A 14,626-nucleotide genomic window follows, 5' to 3' on the forward strand; every position below is an offset into this window, starting at 1 on the left:
TCACGTTTTAAAGCGATTGCGCACGTAAACAATTTCTCGTGGGGCTCTTGTGCATGTGTGTTATGCAACGGGTTATGCCTCGTTCAGATTATAATATCGAAAAATGTAATTTCGAATGGATATCTGTGAATGCGTGTTTCAACAAGTTTGACACGTTCCCGGGGCCCACCGCTGTAAAGTGTAAACACTGTCCACCCCTCGCGGTTCGTTCAAGCATCTGCTATAAAAATATGTCTTGGTGTATACCAATTACAGCCATAAGTTACCTACGAGTATGTTTTTTATCACCAAAAGCATGCGAAACCACACTGTTTAAGAAAACGCTCCACAACGCCAATTGATTGCAGTTGCCGTCACAGAACACTTAAAAGCCTATCTCAGTTTCGTGGGCCGATTACTTCTCACACATTTCACGCATAACGGTGGTTGCGTTGGAAAATGTAGCCAAAGGGCCCGTGAAAAAAAAAGAAAGGAAACATAAGCTGCTGACCCTACCAATTTTCGTACAGGACCCGCGTGCCCAGAAGGTGCGATCGAGAAATTTCGTGCGTATTGAAGCGAGGGCGCGTCGCCACGCCCACACACCTAGAGCCTCGTTAGGCTCAGAGGCCAATCAGAGCTCGCAGTTCTCCGAACGTTTCCGTTTGAAAACAGGACTCGTCGTGGCAGCACGCAGGGACAGCGGTATCTAGCTACGCACGCAGTATAAGGCCTGAAAAACCGAAACTGACCTCAAACTTTCCATAATGCCCTGGACCAGAGGTGGCGCTCACTTTTCTGAAGTCGTCTATTCAATGCAAGCACAACCTTGCATTTTTTTGCCTTGCCGTTTTCCAGGTCGCGCTGTTATGGCACCTACCAACTCTGGGAAATTGACCAAGAGTGGGCCGATACGCAGCGATGCGTTCCTATCTTGATTCACCCAGTGGTCCAAGTGGTTTACTATTCAAGCACAGATCAAGTAGTGCGTACCCAGGTGCCCAAGTGGTGAGGTTGAACAGGTTAGACACAGACAGACAATACCTCAAAGTTGGTACAATTTCCAAAACATGCTAATCGCATTAAAGATACACTGTTCGGAGCCTTGTTTTCTTGAACTGACTTGTCGAGTGCTACGAATATGGGGTTGAATTCACGAATATTTTGTTCGCAAGTGATCTTTGCCACTGGCCAGCCGCTTTCTCTAATAATATGTCCAGAATCAGGATTAGCTAGAATTTTGCCTTACCAACAATTCCAGCGCAAGAGTTTTTTATGTTAAGGGTCCTGCAATTTTATTAGCGCGTTACATTTCATATCTGAAATCGACGCCTATCTAATCTAAATCGGCATCTAAAACACAGTCCACCTTGCCTTAATTTGAATAGCAGAACGCAGGTACCCGTACTTTTTATCAGAGGTAATTTCGATTCCGCAAGGAGTGAAATTTTCACCAAGGAAGACGGCTTCACATTGTAAGGCTGTGGTAGATGGGTGTAGCATAGTATAGAAGGCCAGCTTGCAGAGGACGTGATATTTTATATTGGAATGCTGTGAAGGTCCACATTGTGTAATGAGTGTCCGTTTCCGTTACTTGAACAGTTTCGCTGGGGCGTGTCTCGACCTGTCGAACGTGTGGTGCGTTGCAAGTATCGGCGACAGTGCTGCAAATTTCGTCTCGGCAAGGGAGCGCTCGAAGCACAACCTTCTGCGTCCTATACTCAAAAAGACGCGCTAGAGATCATATACACGATAAGCATGTAGCGCTGGCGCCAACACGGAATGATTTTGTGTGGACATCGTGCAGTGTTCAGAGGGCACTATGACGTTCTCATTTTTAAGGTCCTTACTCATTTTTCGGCACACCGGCCGCTTTTAAGGTCCTTACTCATCTTCGGCACACCGGCCGCTAAAGAGACAATGTAATGATATGCCATTCCAAGCGATAGCGGGCCCACTTTTCGTCGCTCGTCTGAGTTTTATCCAGTGCACTTGACGAGACCAAGCTCAGGATTGTTAGCACTTCTGATATCGATCGCGAACATGTGCAGTCACATGCAGAGCATGCGTACTTCGATATTTTTACAATATTCGGTTAGTCCTGTGGTAAGCGATCGAAAGTGTTACGGGACCCGCCGTGGTTGCTCAGTGGCTATGTGTTGGGCTGCTGAGCACGAGGTCTGGGATCGAATCCCGGCCACGGCGGCCGCATTTCGATGGGGGCGAAATGCGAAAATTCACCCGTGTACTTAGATTTAGGTGCACGTTAAAGAACCCCAGGTGGCCCAAATTTCCGGAGTCCCCCACTACGGCGTGCCTCATAATCAGAACTGGTTTTGGCACGTAAACCCCATAATTTAATTTTTTTTAAAGTGTTACGGCGAATGTATACAGCGTCTCCCCCGTTTTTCTTCCGCCACTCGTTAGGCTGTGTGTTATGGCGCTGCAGTCAACTCTGAAAAGCTTCAGCGCAAGGTGCTTATTGACAAGTAGCCGCTGGTCGCCGCAGAGTTTCCTGTGTAGATGGCGAGAGATCACACGTAAACTACATTGCAGGGCGCTTACGTACGGGCAAGGAGGAGGAGTAAAGGTTCCTAAGTGAAGTTCCTTCTCGCTCTTTTAGGCATCATTTAGTTCAGCGGTCTCCTTCATCGCTTGCATGCAAGACTAAACAAGTAACTATTTCCTATGAAGAAATCTCGCAATCTCGTTTTCTTGCTCAAAAATTGAGCTCATCGGCTCCTATAGTACTCACCGGTGTCGTTCTTGTTACGGGAGTCATAGAACGCTCGCTGCTCGCATTCGCGCAGTGCTTTCAGTTGGGAGAACACCCTCTCAGCACGGGTGCCCTGTGCGCTGGGGCTGCACCAGGGCAGCAGGCAAGCCGACAGCATCTGCACCAGTGCAGGAAGGAAAGTAGACATATGCACCTTTTATTATTATTATTACAGCGAAGCTGTCTATGGCTAGGGTTCTACGCATTTTCATGTCCGTTAATAGATCTGCGTCTGCAAAAACTCAGCTCGCGAGTACGATGCAAAATCGCTTCATTCTATAGAAAATGCATTTTCTGTAGGTTAGTTATCAATAGGCAACCATTTTCAAAATCAGTAGACTCTCAAGTAGATAATAAGGATTTCTCAAATATTTGCCGCTGTGCGACCAGCGTCGGCCATGTGTGCGCTCGCACCGCCCTCTCTTTGTCGTCGTCTAAGCGCTTGCGTGCCTAGTTTCCTTCCGCTCTTCCGGCGTGGCGGTCCGTTGTGCGTGTCTAGTTTCCTCCGGCTCCCCGAGGTGGCGGTAGTCTTCCACGCGTGTGTATGCCGCCGATCCGACCCCACCTCACTTTTAATGATCATTTGAATTATCTTCGGAATAAATCTGATCTTCTTTCCTCCCGTATCCTCCTCTTTCTCCGCATGCACTACTCGATGTCGCCATCTGCTCTCCGCCTTCCTCTATACATCAGGTTCTGCTTTCCGTCTCTACATATGCATCCCCCGTTTGGTGGCCGCCATTTCCTACTTCACAGTTTAAGACAAACTTCTCTCTATTCAGCGCACCCTGCTATTAACACTCACCGGCGCATTCCGCACAACTAGAACGTCATCACTACAGGTCCTGGCAAATACTTTACCACTTCCAATAGAATTAGCTCGTTTAAATGCTCAATTCTCACTCTTACACTCAAAGCCATTACCTCCTATGGCCCTACCCCTACTACCCGCAGCAAATCCAATTCCCTCTTAATCCTGGGACATTCACCCCAGCCGGAAACACCGCTTCCTTTTCGTCGCCTCCACATTGATGAGGTCCCACTGTCCATCCCTCCCAGTCTACATCTTTACACGGATGGATCGTTCACGCCACGTTCCTCTGGTTTCGGCTTTTCTCCTTCTTAACGCTCACGGCCGGCTTACCAAAATTGGCAGATACAAAATCATTGGCGCCACAAGTTCTATTTACGGAAACGATGCACTTCTGGAAGCTCTCGCATACATCCGCTCTCTGTCAAACAATACTCCGGTTCATATATACTCTGACTGTTTATCGCTATTGACCCCTTATCATCTCTCACTACCACTAATCCGCATGTCTTTCACATCAAACAACACCTGTTTCAATTGGTGCGCTCCGTCCCGTCGCTCTCTTTCACGTCCCCGCGCATTGTGGAGTTGAAGGAACGAATTGGCCGACCTCTTTGCGAATTCTGCCGCTTCGCGGGGTCTGTCCCGGTTCGTCCTCGCCTCTCCGACCACCATCAAATCTCAAATGCGCACTTCCTCCTACGCGCAGTGGAACGGGGCGTGGACGCGTGACAACACACACGGAACTTTTTCGGTGGATTCCCAACATAAACAATACCGGCCTTTTTTCCACCTCCAAAACCACTTGCACACTTCATTACCGCTCATGGCAGGATGCCTTTACTATTTCCGCTTCAACTCTCCCCTCATAGCAAATGTGCGTGTGGGTTTGCCATGCACCGACGTGCAACACTTTTTTAATGAATGTCCTCTTACCCATCATCTCGCCCGCCTGCAAGACAACTCTCAAACGCGAATAACACTACTCATTATAATAATGCTATGCTCACTAATAGCGGAAGAGAGCACTACTCATCAATTGTACCACCTCATAGCCTCTTCACATTCCCGGCAACGCGTAATTTAACCATGTTCAAGCGCGTGCCCCGCCCCCCCCCCCCCCCCTTTTTCTTTCTTTTTTTTTACTCACTTTCAGCTTCGTTTCCTGCTGTCCTTTGTTATGCCAACAAAGGTGGAGCTTGCCTCCGGGGACAGTTGGGACGGAATGTCTGGTCCATACCATCATCATCATCACTCTCTCTCACCTTTTTTAACACGAAAGTGTTTTATGCCGGGGTCCACCAAGACTTCACTGACGTATTTCCGTCACGGAAATACGTCATAGAACATAATACAAAGAAAGAAACCAGAAGAAAAAGTTCCACAAACATGCAAAATTTGGAAATCGAACCCACGACCTCTCGGTCCGCGACGATAGATCGCCGAGCGTTTAACCCATTGCGCCACAAACGCATTGCAGAGAGCTACACAGACGCGCCTTATATATCTAACACTCCTCCGTGTACCCGCGCTCTTGCTCGGGGCGGTGCCGCCGCCTGCGAGCAGAAAAGAGAAGTACTGCATTATGACACTAACGCGCACCGACAGTGAACGCTTCGGTGGTCTCAGCACTGCGACGCTCGATGCCAGCATTCGAAGGGACGCTGGCATCAAGAAGCACTACCAACGCCACCTAGGTGGCGTTTCACCGTACTCAGAACAGCGGAGCGTGGCCTCCGCAATTAGCTCTGAAAATGTTTCTGAAGTTGATCGCGGAGGCTGCAATTACGACGCGCTGTACGCGCTGATTTGACTCGGTGACGATTCAGTTACGTGCGTTGTCTTGCGCGTTGTATTAGTGTGTCAGTTACGTGCTTCGTCCTTTCGCGTTGTGCTAGCGTGTTCAGCGTAGTGCAGCTTCCATATGCACGACGGTTGCTCATGGTCATCGACGTTGGTAGTCGTGATGGAGGAGACGTGCCACCAGGCGTCAGCGTGGGTGCACCAACGCCTAAGGGCGCTTTAGCCACAAAACACCAATAGACATTATATATCAATGTGCAATAAACATTACACTACTTCTGTGAAGACACGTTTCACTTTCGTGTTCTATACGGATTCCTATATAAGAGGGATCAACCACATTTTTTTTCTGTTCATGACTCCCTCTTTGAGCCTAAAAGTCATCCCTGAACTAGCCTTCCAGGCCGTTCGTCATTGGTGTCCTTGGGTCCTGCTCGACGTCACGGGCCCGGACCGGCGGTACTGCTGATGCCTCCTGGACGCCTTCTTCATGCACGCCAACTGTGCTATCTGGACCATTGCTGCTGGTGTTTGCTCTCATTTTTTTTCCTTCTTTCTTTTCTTTTCTTTTCTTTCCTTATCTTTCCTTTTTCTTTCTTTCTTTTTTCTTTCACTTGCTGTTCGATTTATGTCATTCCTTTCTCTATCTAGTTTTATATTCTTTTTCCCCTTTTCTTACTCTATGTATGTATGTCTGTGAACTACGTGTGTGTTTCAAATAAACAGCTGAGACGCGACATGCCATGCCATAGCAGACACCTAGCTTCCACCTTGTGACAGGATCTGGCCGAATTTCTTTTCTGCTTTTGGGTCGGCTCACCCTCGGCATTCTTTAATTTTTTTTCCAATTGGCTTTTCCTTAAATTACTTTTTGGGTTCTACCCTTATTCATTTTTGTTTGGTTTACGCCTGCGATACGTTTGTGGTGCGGGCTACCCTCATTTTCATTTAGGTTGTTTTCACTTTTCCGAGGGACCCAAAAACAAGCCGATCCAGACCGCCGATCAAGATAGAAGTGCGTGTGTGTGTGTGTCTTTCTTCGGAATGGCCCTCGTCACGCCTCAACAGAAATAAAATTTGCTCATATCTTTCAGCTACATTTTGTGTCACATCTATGTCGTGTGCTAAACTGCTTCGCTTGTAATCCACCTTCACAGCAGTGAATGGCACGTGATTCTATTATCATTAATATGGTCACATTCTGTAATGTGGAAAGAAGACATGGTTGGTGGCCAGGGAGACGACGACGAACATTTGGTTTTCGCTTCTCTACGCAGCTATTAAAACCCATCTGTAAATACTTGTGGGGCTTTTTCCTTCCCGTAACATCGCTGGTGGAGGTGCGTGGCACTAGCGCAGCGTAACCTTCCGGAGCTGCCCCAGTCAGTTTCCCGACGGAGAGCGGTGACGGTAAGCAGAGGACGGGGAGCGACTCAGCTGGGGTGAACGGGAGCGGCTACTGTGCGGTGATGGCGAGCGGTTAGTCGCAGTGACTCGAGCGTTGTCAGGTGCATCTTCGAACTCGGTGGAAGCCGCAGGCGGGCAAGGATTCAGTGGGGAGCGGCGGTAGGCGGGAAAGCTTGGTCGAGAGAGGGCCGGCCAGGAAGTTCGGCAGTGGCGAGAAATGTGGCCCGCACGTCCACAATAAAAGCAGATGGGTCGATCATCATGTGTGCGCCATTCGGCCGGGTTGCGATAGCTCGGGTAAGGACCGCACTGGTTCCGGTGAACAGGGGCAGAGGCAGCAGATGGTTGGCGAAGCAGATGAATTGCAGACCCACATTGGAAAGTTCTTGGCGAACGATCGATTGAATGAGGGACACAAGCGGCCGGGAATCGTCAAAGCACTGCGTCACTTGTGTGGCAGGAGACGCGGCTTCAATTTCTCGCCGGACTATAGGAACGACGTTCTTGGAGGGGTGGGCTCACACTGATGACAAAGGTCTTCACACGTCGATAAAGCAGCAGTGTTGGGTAGACGCGTGAACTGCTGAACTTTGCGGCGGCTTTGCACTTCTTCAAAGCGGCGACATTATTATTATTTCTACAGCACTAGTGATTATTCGTAAGTGTGAGTGAATTATTATAGCCTCCTTTTTATTTGTTACTTTATCCTAAATCTAATTTGTGCGCTCGAAGCATGAGTTTTACAGCTTGTTGATTTAACATACTACCTAATTGCTAAATACGATCAGGGACGTAATGTGGCTGATGTGGATATGATTACATCTAGAAAATGAGACGCCCGTCCATGAGATAAGCCTGCGCTGAACTAGGCGATATTCTGCTGCTGGTGTCAAGGGCTTAACTATGAAACGTAGTTACTGTGCACTTGTGCCGGCGATTTAACAAGAAATAAAATGGTTAGTTGACAAGGAAACTAACGTACCCTGAGCCTTTGCCGCTTTATTATATTCATCTAGTTAAGAACTACAATTTTGTCTTGCATTGTAGCGACAATACTTTGTGGCGCAACAACAACCGTCTGCCGTACTTTCTGCAAAAGCACGGCCATCACTTTGTATTCGTGTCTTCTTCTGGCAAGGAGGTATGTTTATATACATTTTCCTAAACTCTTCGCAGGAGCAAACAGCAGATGTGTCGTTAGTATTCGATTGTAACCTACTAAAATATTATGAATGTTGTATTACATGTCATGCCTCTCGGTGCGCGGGTCGCTATTGGCACGCGTTGAAGGTCTTGTGAAAAATATTCAATACAGTCAGATTGGAAGTATTTCAACGTCTTTTATCAACCTTCTGGCTTTATTAGCGCCGTGGTATATAGGTATATCTTACCACGTATAAGCAAATAAAATGAAGTTGTTAGCGGCGGCTTAAGTCCTATGTATTTATTTCGTCCATGTTTCGCGCCCTTATTAACCACTAGGCTAAGTGACATCGTTTTTCTTGGTGCTGTTTTAGTAATTTCTCTTTCCTCCATATGTCTTTTTTTAATTAGTCATTGCATTTGCGTCATGTATGTCCAACTCTATAGATAAGGTCGATGACTGCAAAATACTACTTAGTTGATACTGGTGACGGCGTCCGCTCGCTCATGTTTTGTTGTTCGTTCTATTGGCGTTCTTTGTTGCTTTTACTGCTCCAACAAGCGGAGACCTGGGGCGGTATTCTGTAAGAGTCTACCTAGTGGACTGTCCATTTCGGCGACCGTTAATTTCGCTGCTGCTTGATGTGCAGGAAGGCGCCAGCCAGTCTCCTTCCTGCACGTCAAGCAGCAGCCAATCAGCGACAGCCGAAATTGACATTCCACTAGGTAGACTCTTACAGAATACCGTCCCAGGTTCACCTTCATCGCGTTTCCTGATCGCTGATGAATTGACTTGCAGTCCCTCCGTTTGCTTCTTCTACACAGTCCAAAACCTTTTTCACCAATGGCAGCTTCTTCCGAAAATGGAGAAAAATTTACATTTCAATGCCGCTATGCCACGCTCTTTCTGCATCCGCACAATGTATTTAACGTCTCTCCCAAATTGCAATTTCTTTTTTTTTTTCACTTAGGAGTTTGCTCAACGCATGCACCAGCGATTGTAGTTGTTCCAATAACCGAATTTTGCCGCTTTTAGTGGAGCACAACTACCTACGGCTATCTTTCCGGCTCGATCAGTGGCGAAAATTTCTCTTGATGTCTTCATGAACGTGGACGTGTGTCCTTGTTTTTGTTCAAAATCATACGCTTACTGCGAGGTTCTGAAAGAAATTTGCGGGAAGCTCGTCGAAGCAGCAATAGCACGTTTGTTCACTATGATACCTAAATTGCTAAATACGAAAGCAATATTCGCCGAAGAATGAAAGCATGTTTTACTTTTGGTTCAGAAAACTATTTTACGACATTGACACGCGTACTTGTTTACCCTTTTTCGCGAACCGTTTTTCACAAAATAATAACTTAAAATTATCGCTGAACGCAAGGCGCGCGTGCATGCATCGGAACTTTCTGGAATGTTATCATCGGTTATTAACGCGACAGCGTTAATGGCCCCATGTCGCAGAAAATCCGGCGTCGGCGTGGATGTCAGCGTCCGTGGAGGAAAAAATCATCCCCAACCACCCCGACCACGCAGGCCCTCCATGTGGTGCAGGTTTTGGTGAACGGAAATTGAATTTTTCGCAGTGAAATCCGTCAGAAAAACGGTAAAGTACGACTTAACAACATCCTACAGACATGGTGGCGTCGGATTGTAATTTGAATGTACGAGAAAACATAATTCTATTAGGACGAAACTCAAATACAAACCCCTTGTCCAGCATTTATACCACACCAACACGGAGCGCTCGGGTATTATACTTGTGAAAGTGCTATCAAGATGGCGCTCGCATCCTCGGCAGGTTTTTCTTTTTTTTTTTGAAGTCGGAGAAGCACAGAGCAAAATTATTTTTGAAGAAAGGCTCAGGAACATATATATATGGGCGGCTAAAGTGCACAAGTATCTGTACATGAAAAGCGTGGACACAGAATCGAGGAAGAGGTCAAGGAAGTTGGCAACCAAGTACAGGATAATCGAAACTGTAAATAGACAACCAGGAGTCATCAGAAAGAAAGTGAGAGAAACAGAGACCGCGAATTGGATGCAAAGAATGGAAACATAAAGGACAATGGAGATTTACAAGAATGAGAAGAAAGAAATTAGAAGGGAAAATCTCTACGATAACGCAAAGGGCAGTGCTTCCAATTTGAGGCTCGAGCCGGTTGCCTAAGGACCAAAACATACCGGAGCAAATATTCGGAACTAGATGAGGCATGTGTATGCTGCAGTAAAGATCCAGAAACCACTCAGCACATCCTAATGGAATGCAACGGGATCCACCCAGCGAGAACCGTAGGTAACGTGTAAATCCCAGAAGCGCTTGGGTTTAAAGTGGAAGGAAACATCAGCAGATGAGCCGTAGAGATAAGCAAGAGACGATTAGAATATTGGTGCAAAAAAAGCAGGGAAAAGATGGATACGACCTGATCTCTTAAAATCATAGGTAGCGATATAAGGTAAATTTTTGAAAAGAAAAAGAATAATGAGAGGTATACAAAAATGCTAGATAAAGAACATGTATAGTATACCTGAGTAAATCAAGCAGGCTAGGTGACTATTTGTCGCCGCCCCGTTTCAAAGGGGATGCCAATAAATCATCATCATCAATCATTATCAGGTTCGAGTAACTGTATAGGCTCCCTTTACGGCAGGTCATATTGGGCCTTCGCCTACCTAATGCGTTTTGGACACGCGCACGCGTCGGGGCCATAGCAAAAAAATTAATAAAATAATAAAAAAGGTACGCCAGGGCCTTCACATTTAATATGACGACTTATATTGCCCCTGGAAAAACGTCTTCTCAGCAATGCATTTATGCTTAAAGTGAAGCCGACTTTAAGGGGATCGTGTAAGCTTGGTATTTGTAAGCTGGCTTTCCCACATTCGGGGTTGCGGTGAAGCCAACTGAAACAAAAATGCGATGCGAAGGGGGCCCGCGATAGCGCTATCGCGTTCCACTCTTAAGGTGGCGGTCCCACTCCGGCGGCACGAGCGCCCCGTTTTCAGTACTTTTGGAGAAACCGTGGCGGCTCATCTACTTAGGATATGAAGTTGTCGCAAATACCATAGAAAGTTTAATTCTTGTAGATTCCAAGTATATATAATATAAAGAAATTGATAATTGTGATTTAGAAATAAATGTTCAAGAACAAGCATCAGATACATGGGTTTGGTACTGTGTCTCAGTTGTGACCATATTTGAAGGACCTACCGCATTTACAGCATTGCGGCTTGCTCTGTAGCTTTAGGATATATTTATCTAGCTCCTAGACGCAGCAAAATAATTTTAGCTTTTACTTTTTGGATAATTTGCTTTTGAATATTGTCAAATATCCCAAATTTCTGTTGTAAACAGCCCGGAAACTACACGCTCAAGGAAGCTAAATTTTGGATAAGCTAGAGTTCAATGAATTTCCATCTAGGACGCAAAGTTTCATTCATGTACCTTTAGTAGTTTTAAACCGCAGCTTCGTAGCTTTAGTACCTTCCTGCAAAAATGGGCAAAAGTAAAACCAGAATTCTAAATATTGCTTAATTTCGGCCGCATTATTACGAAAGCTAATACAGGTACATGAATAAAATTTTGCGTCCTAGATGGAAATTCCTTGAACTCTAACTTACCCGAATTTTAGCCTCCTGGAGCCTGTAGTTGCTGGGCTGTTTACAACAGAAGTTTGCGATATTTGGCAATCTTCAAATCAAATTATCCAAAAAGTAAAAACTCAAAATTATTTTGCTGCGTCTAGGAATTAGATAAATATGTCCTAAAGCTACAGAGCAGGCCGCAATGCAGTAAGTGCGGTAGTTCCTTCAAAGTATGGTCACAACTGAGACACAGTTCGCAAAACCCATGTATCTCATGCTTGTTCTTGAACATTTATTTCCAAATCACAATAATCAATTTATTTTTTATTTATATAGTTAGAATCTACCAAGATTAAGCTTTATTATGGTATCTACCATCACTTTATATCTTAACTAGAAGAGCCGCCACGGTTGCTCCAAAAGTACTGAAAACAGGTTCCCTCAAGCGGGTCACCTCAAGCGACCGGGGTGGTATTCTGTAAGAGTCTACTTCGTGGACGTGTCCACTACGTCTGCTTTTGAAGTGCTAATTACCTGTGGCACCTGGCACCTGCGGACGCCCACCTCAGCCCAGTCAATCAGAACAGCGGACAAAATGGACATGTCCACTAGGTGGACCTTTACAGAGTACCTCCCCAGCATCAGACTTGCGGCGTGATTGACGGATCGCCGGACCGTAGCTGTGACTTCTTCTTTAGGGCAATGTTCTGATCCATTTTATCTGGAGTAATAACTAGCATATGGTTCTTAAAGTTAGTGCTGTGTGTTGGAATCAAGTCCATTCTTAATCCCACACATGCTTCCTTCATTGTTCGTCTCCTCAACGCGACGGACACCCGATGGACGAGTGGCCATCGTACTGTCCCTGCTAATTAGCTAAAATGTGGTAATTACCTTTTGAAATACTCCTGTTAAGTAGCACGTTGCGATTGAAGTACTCCAGTATAAGGTGCCGCATGACGCTAGAGCAAGCCGGGTTTTTATAAACGCGATCGATCGTTTAGATGCACCTCAACAAAGGTGCTTGTCTACAAAGGAGATTAGTGCTGCCCCATTCTGGGAATCGAAGCTGCGCAAGCAGATTTGCTCTTCGCCCAAGCAAATTGCTGCAATGTAATCCAAGCGGCCCCACATTCCCCTTTGTGGAGGAATTTCAAGTGCAACTGTATACCTGGCCTTTCCAGTGCTTTTTCAGGTGAAGGGAGCGTTACTTGAGCGCTAAGGATTATCACAATTTACCACACGCTTTTGCGTCACCTAAGGACGACAAGTGAGGGTAAGAGAATGAGGATTGGGCAGGCTTAAGCTGGACAGGATCAACCAGAGGATTATTAACTACCTTCGACTCGATGTTGCAATGTGAAGCTTGTCAATATCGTAGATGACTCGCAAAACGTAGATCAATATAAGAGCTAAAGAAGTGTAATATCTTGACGGCGACCTTAAATTCCGCATAGCGAATTGCCCTGCATTCTAGACCACGGAAACCTAATAAAAAATACAGGCAGTAAATACAGCGCGCCTGTACACCAAGTTATTAACGTAGACTGCAATCGTTGAATATTGGTTCATTTTCGGTATAGCTTTGAGTTCCCTCACAGCGTTCAATACGTGCGACAAATACGGTATAAAAATATATAAAAACGAAGCATACATAAGAAGGAGAGATATACGCTAATTAATAATATTCTTAAAGAACAAATTTGCAACGTCACGTACAGATGTAGCAAAAAGTGTTATACTTGTACATCTGTCACAATTACAACGAGGGCTATGTGTTGCTACATTTCTCTTCATCTTCCCTTTACCGGAGCATTAATGTGAGCGTCATGCAAGCAACTGTGCCAACATGAACTGACACAGCCTTTGGAACTAATCTTTCTTAAAGGAATTCAAAAACTACTCGTTCAGCTTTCGCGAGGCAATACTTACCGTAACGTCACTCCCCTAAGTGCATCGTTCTCATGCATTGATGCCGCTGAAAAGTGGACGATTATTCGTCTGAAGGTTTTAAGGCCTGTGTTATCACGCGGCATGCCAGGAGACTTATAGATAATCTCCAGCGTACCTCATGCCCAGATGAATTTATAACAACGGCCTGCTACCAGAAACAGTAAACTACATAGCTTCTAATCGTCTTGCTCCTGAACGCTGAATAATGGCATTACTTCTACGACTTCTGAGAGAGAGAAACATGCTTTAATGAGATGCTGGAGATGTTAGCCTGGCTGTTCGCCTGACATGCTACTCCAGGTGCTGGGTGACGATTATGATATATACGGTGATAAAATAAGCACTGCGGTGATAGATAAGCACTCCGTACAGATGGTTAACCAGCGAAGCTGAAACGTGCGGCCCCGGTGTTTATCACTGGATTAATCCCGATGGTAAATTGAAGTCTTTCTCAATTATTAGTTACGTGTTTGTGTTTCTTGATGAGGTTACACACACGCTCGGCGGCGACGGAGAAAACGACGTCACAGATGGTATGCCGGCAGTCCGCCATTGTCGCATTACCGCTTGCGAGTTTTCAAAATTCAATATTAAATTGCTTTACAATTAAATCTATCAATCACGCATAACAATGAATGGCTCATACCCCCGTAAACGCGGCCTCCTCATAACGACGAACGAAGAGAAGTGAAGTTCTACGCTGGAATGATGAGCGGCAACAGAGTCAGCTGCGGAAGAAGACGACGACGCTCGAGCCATTGCTGCTGCTGATGATAGTTTCCGCGTACAGGCGACGGACGAACAAATCGGCTAGCCATATACAGCTTCGCTGTCGAACACTACTTACCAGCACACACACACACACACACACACACACACACACACACACACACACACACACACACACACACACACACACACACACACACACACACACACACACACGCACACACACGATGTATACACAATGTATGCACTGTAGAGATATTTACAACGTTTCATTTAGGCTCTTGGCCCGCAGGAAAGTCAGCAGCGCTTTCGTGGCGCGTAACACACAAGCGGTGCTTTGCCATGGGCCGAAAATGAGCAGCAGTTCCAATCGCAAGACCCTTTGAAGGTGTAGTGCCGCCTTAAAAGACTGTCTGTCTGACGCATCGCGGCAGCAGTCGAC

The 14,626-nt window shown here is 46.0% G+C and overlaps 1 protein-coding gene across 19 annotated transcripts in view; it reads right to left on the reverse strand.

Annotated features, from left to right (window-relative positions):
- LOC119439997 (calcitonin gene-related peptide type 1 receptor-like) overlaps window positions 1-14,626 on the reverse strand; it is a 400,718-nt gene that overhangs the window by 266,900 nt on the left and 119,192 nt on the right. For 18 of the 19 annotated variants that reach the window (XM_049661302.1, XM_049661300.1, XM_037704949.2 and 15 more), the window contains one exon: window positions 2,735-2,873. The exons of the other annotated variant lie outside the window; for it this stretch is intronic. In XM_049661302.1, the coding sequence (XP_049517259.1) occupies window positions 2,735-2,873 (139 nt within the window). The remainder of the gene's footprint in view (window positions 1-2,734; window positions 2,874-14,626) is intronic. 19 annotated transcript variants of the gene reach the window in all.

This window comes from Dermacentor silvarum, chromosome 2, assembly GCF_013339745.2.
Source record: "Dermacentor silvarum isolate Dsil-2018 chromosome 2, BIME_Dsil_1.4, whole genome shotgun sequence".
Taxonomy (NCBI): domain Eukaryota; kingdom Metazoa; phylum Arthropoda; class Arachnida; order Ixodida; family Ixodidae; genus Dermacentor; species Dermacentor silvarum.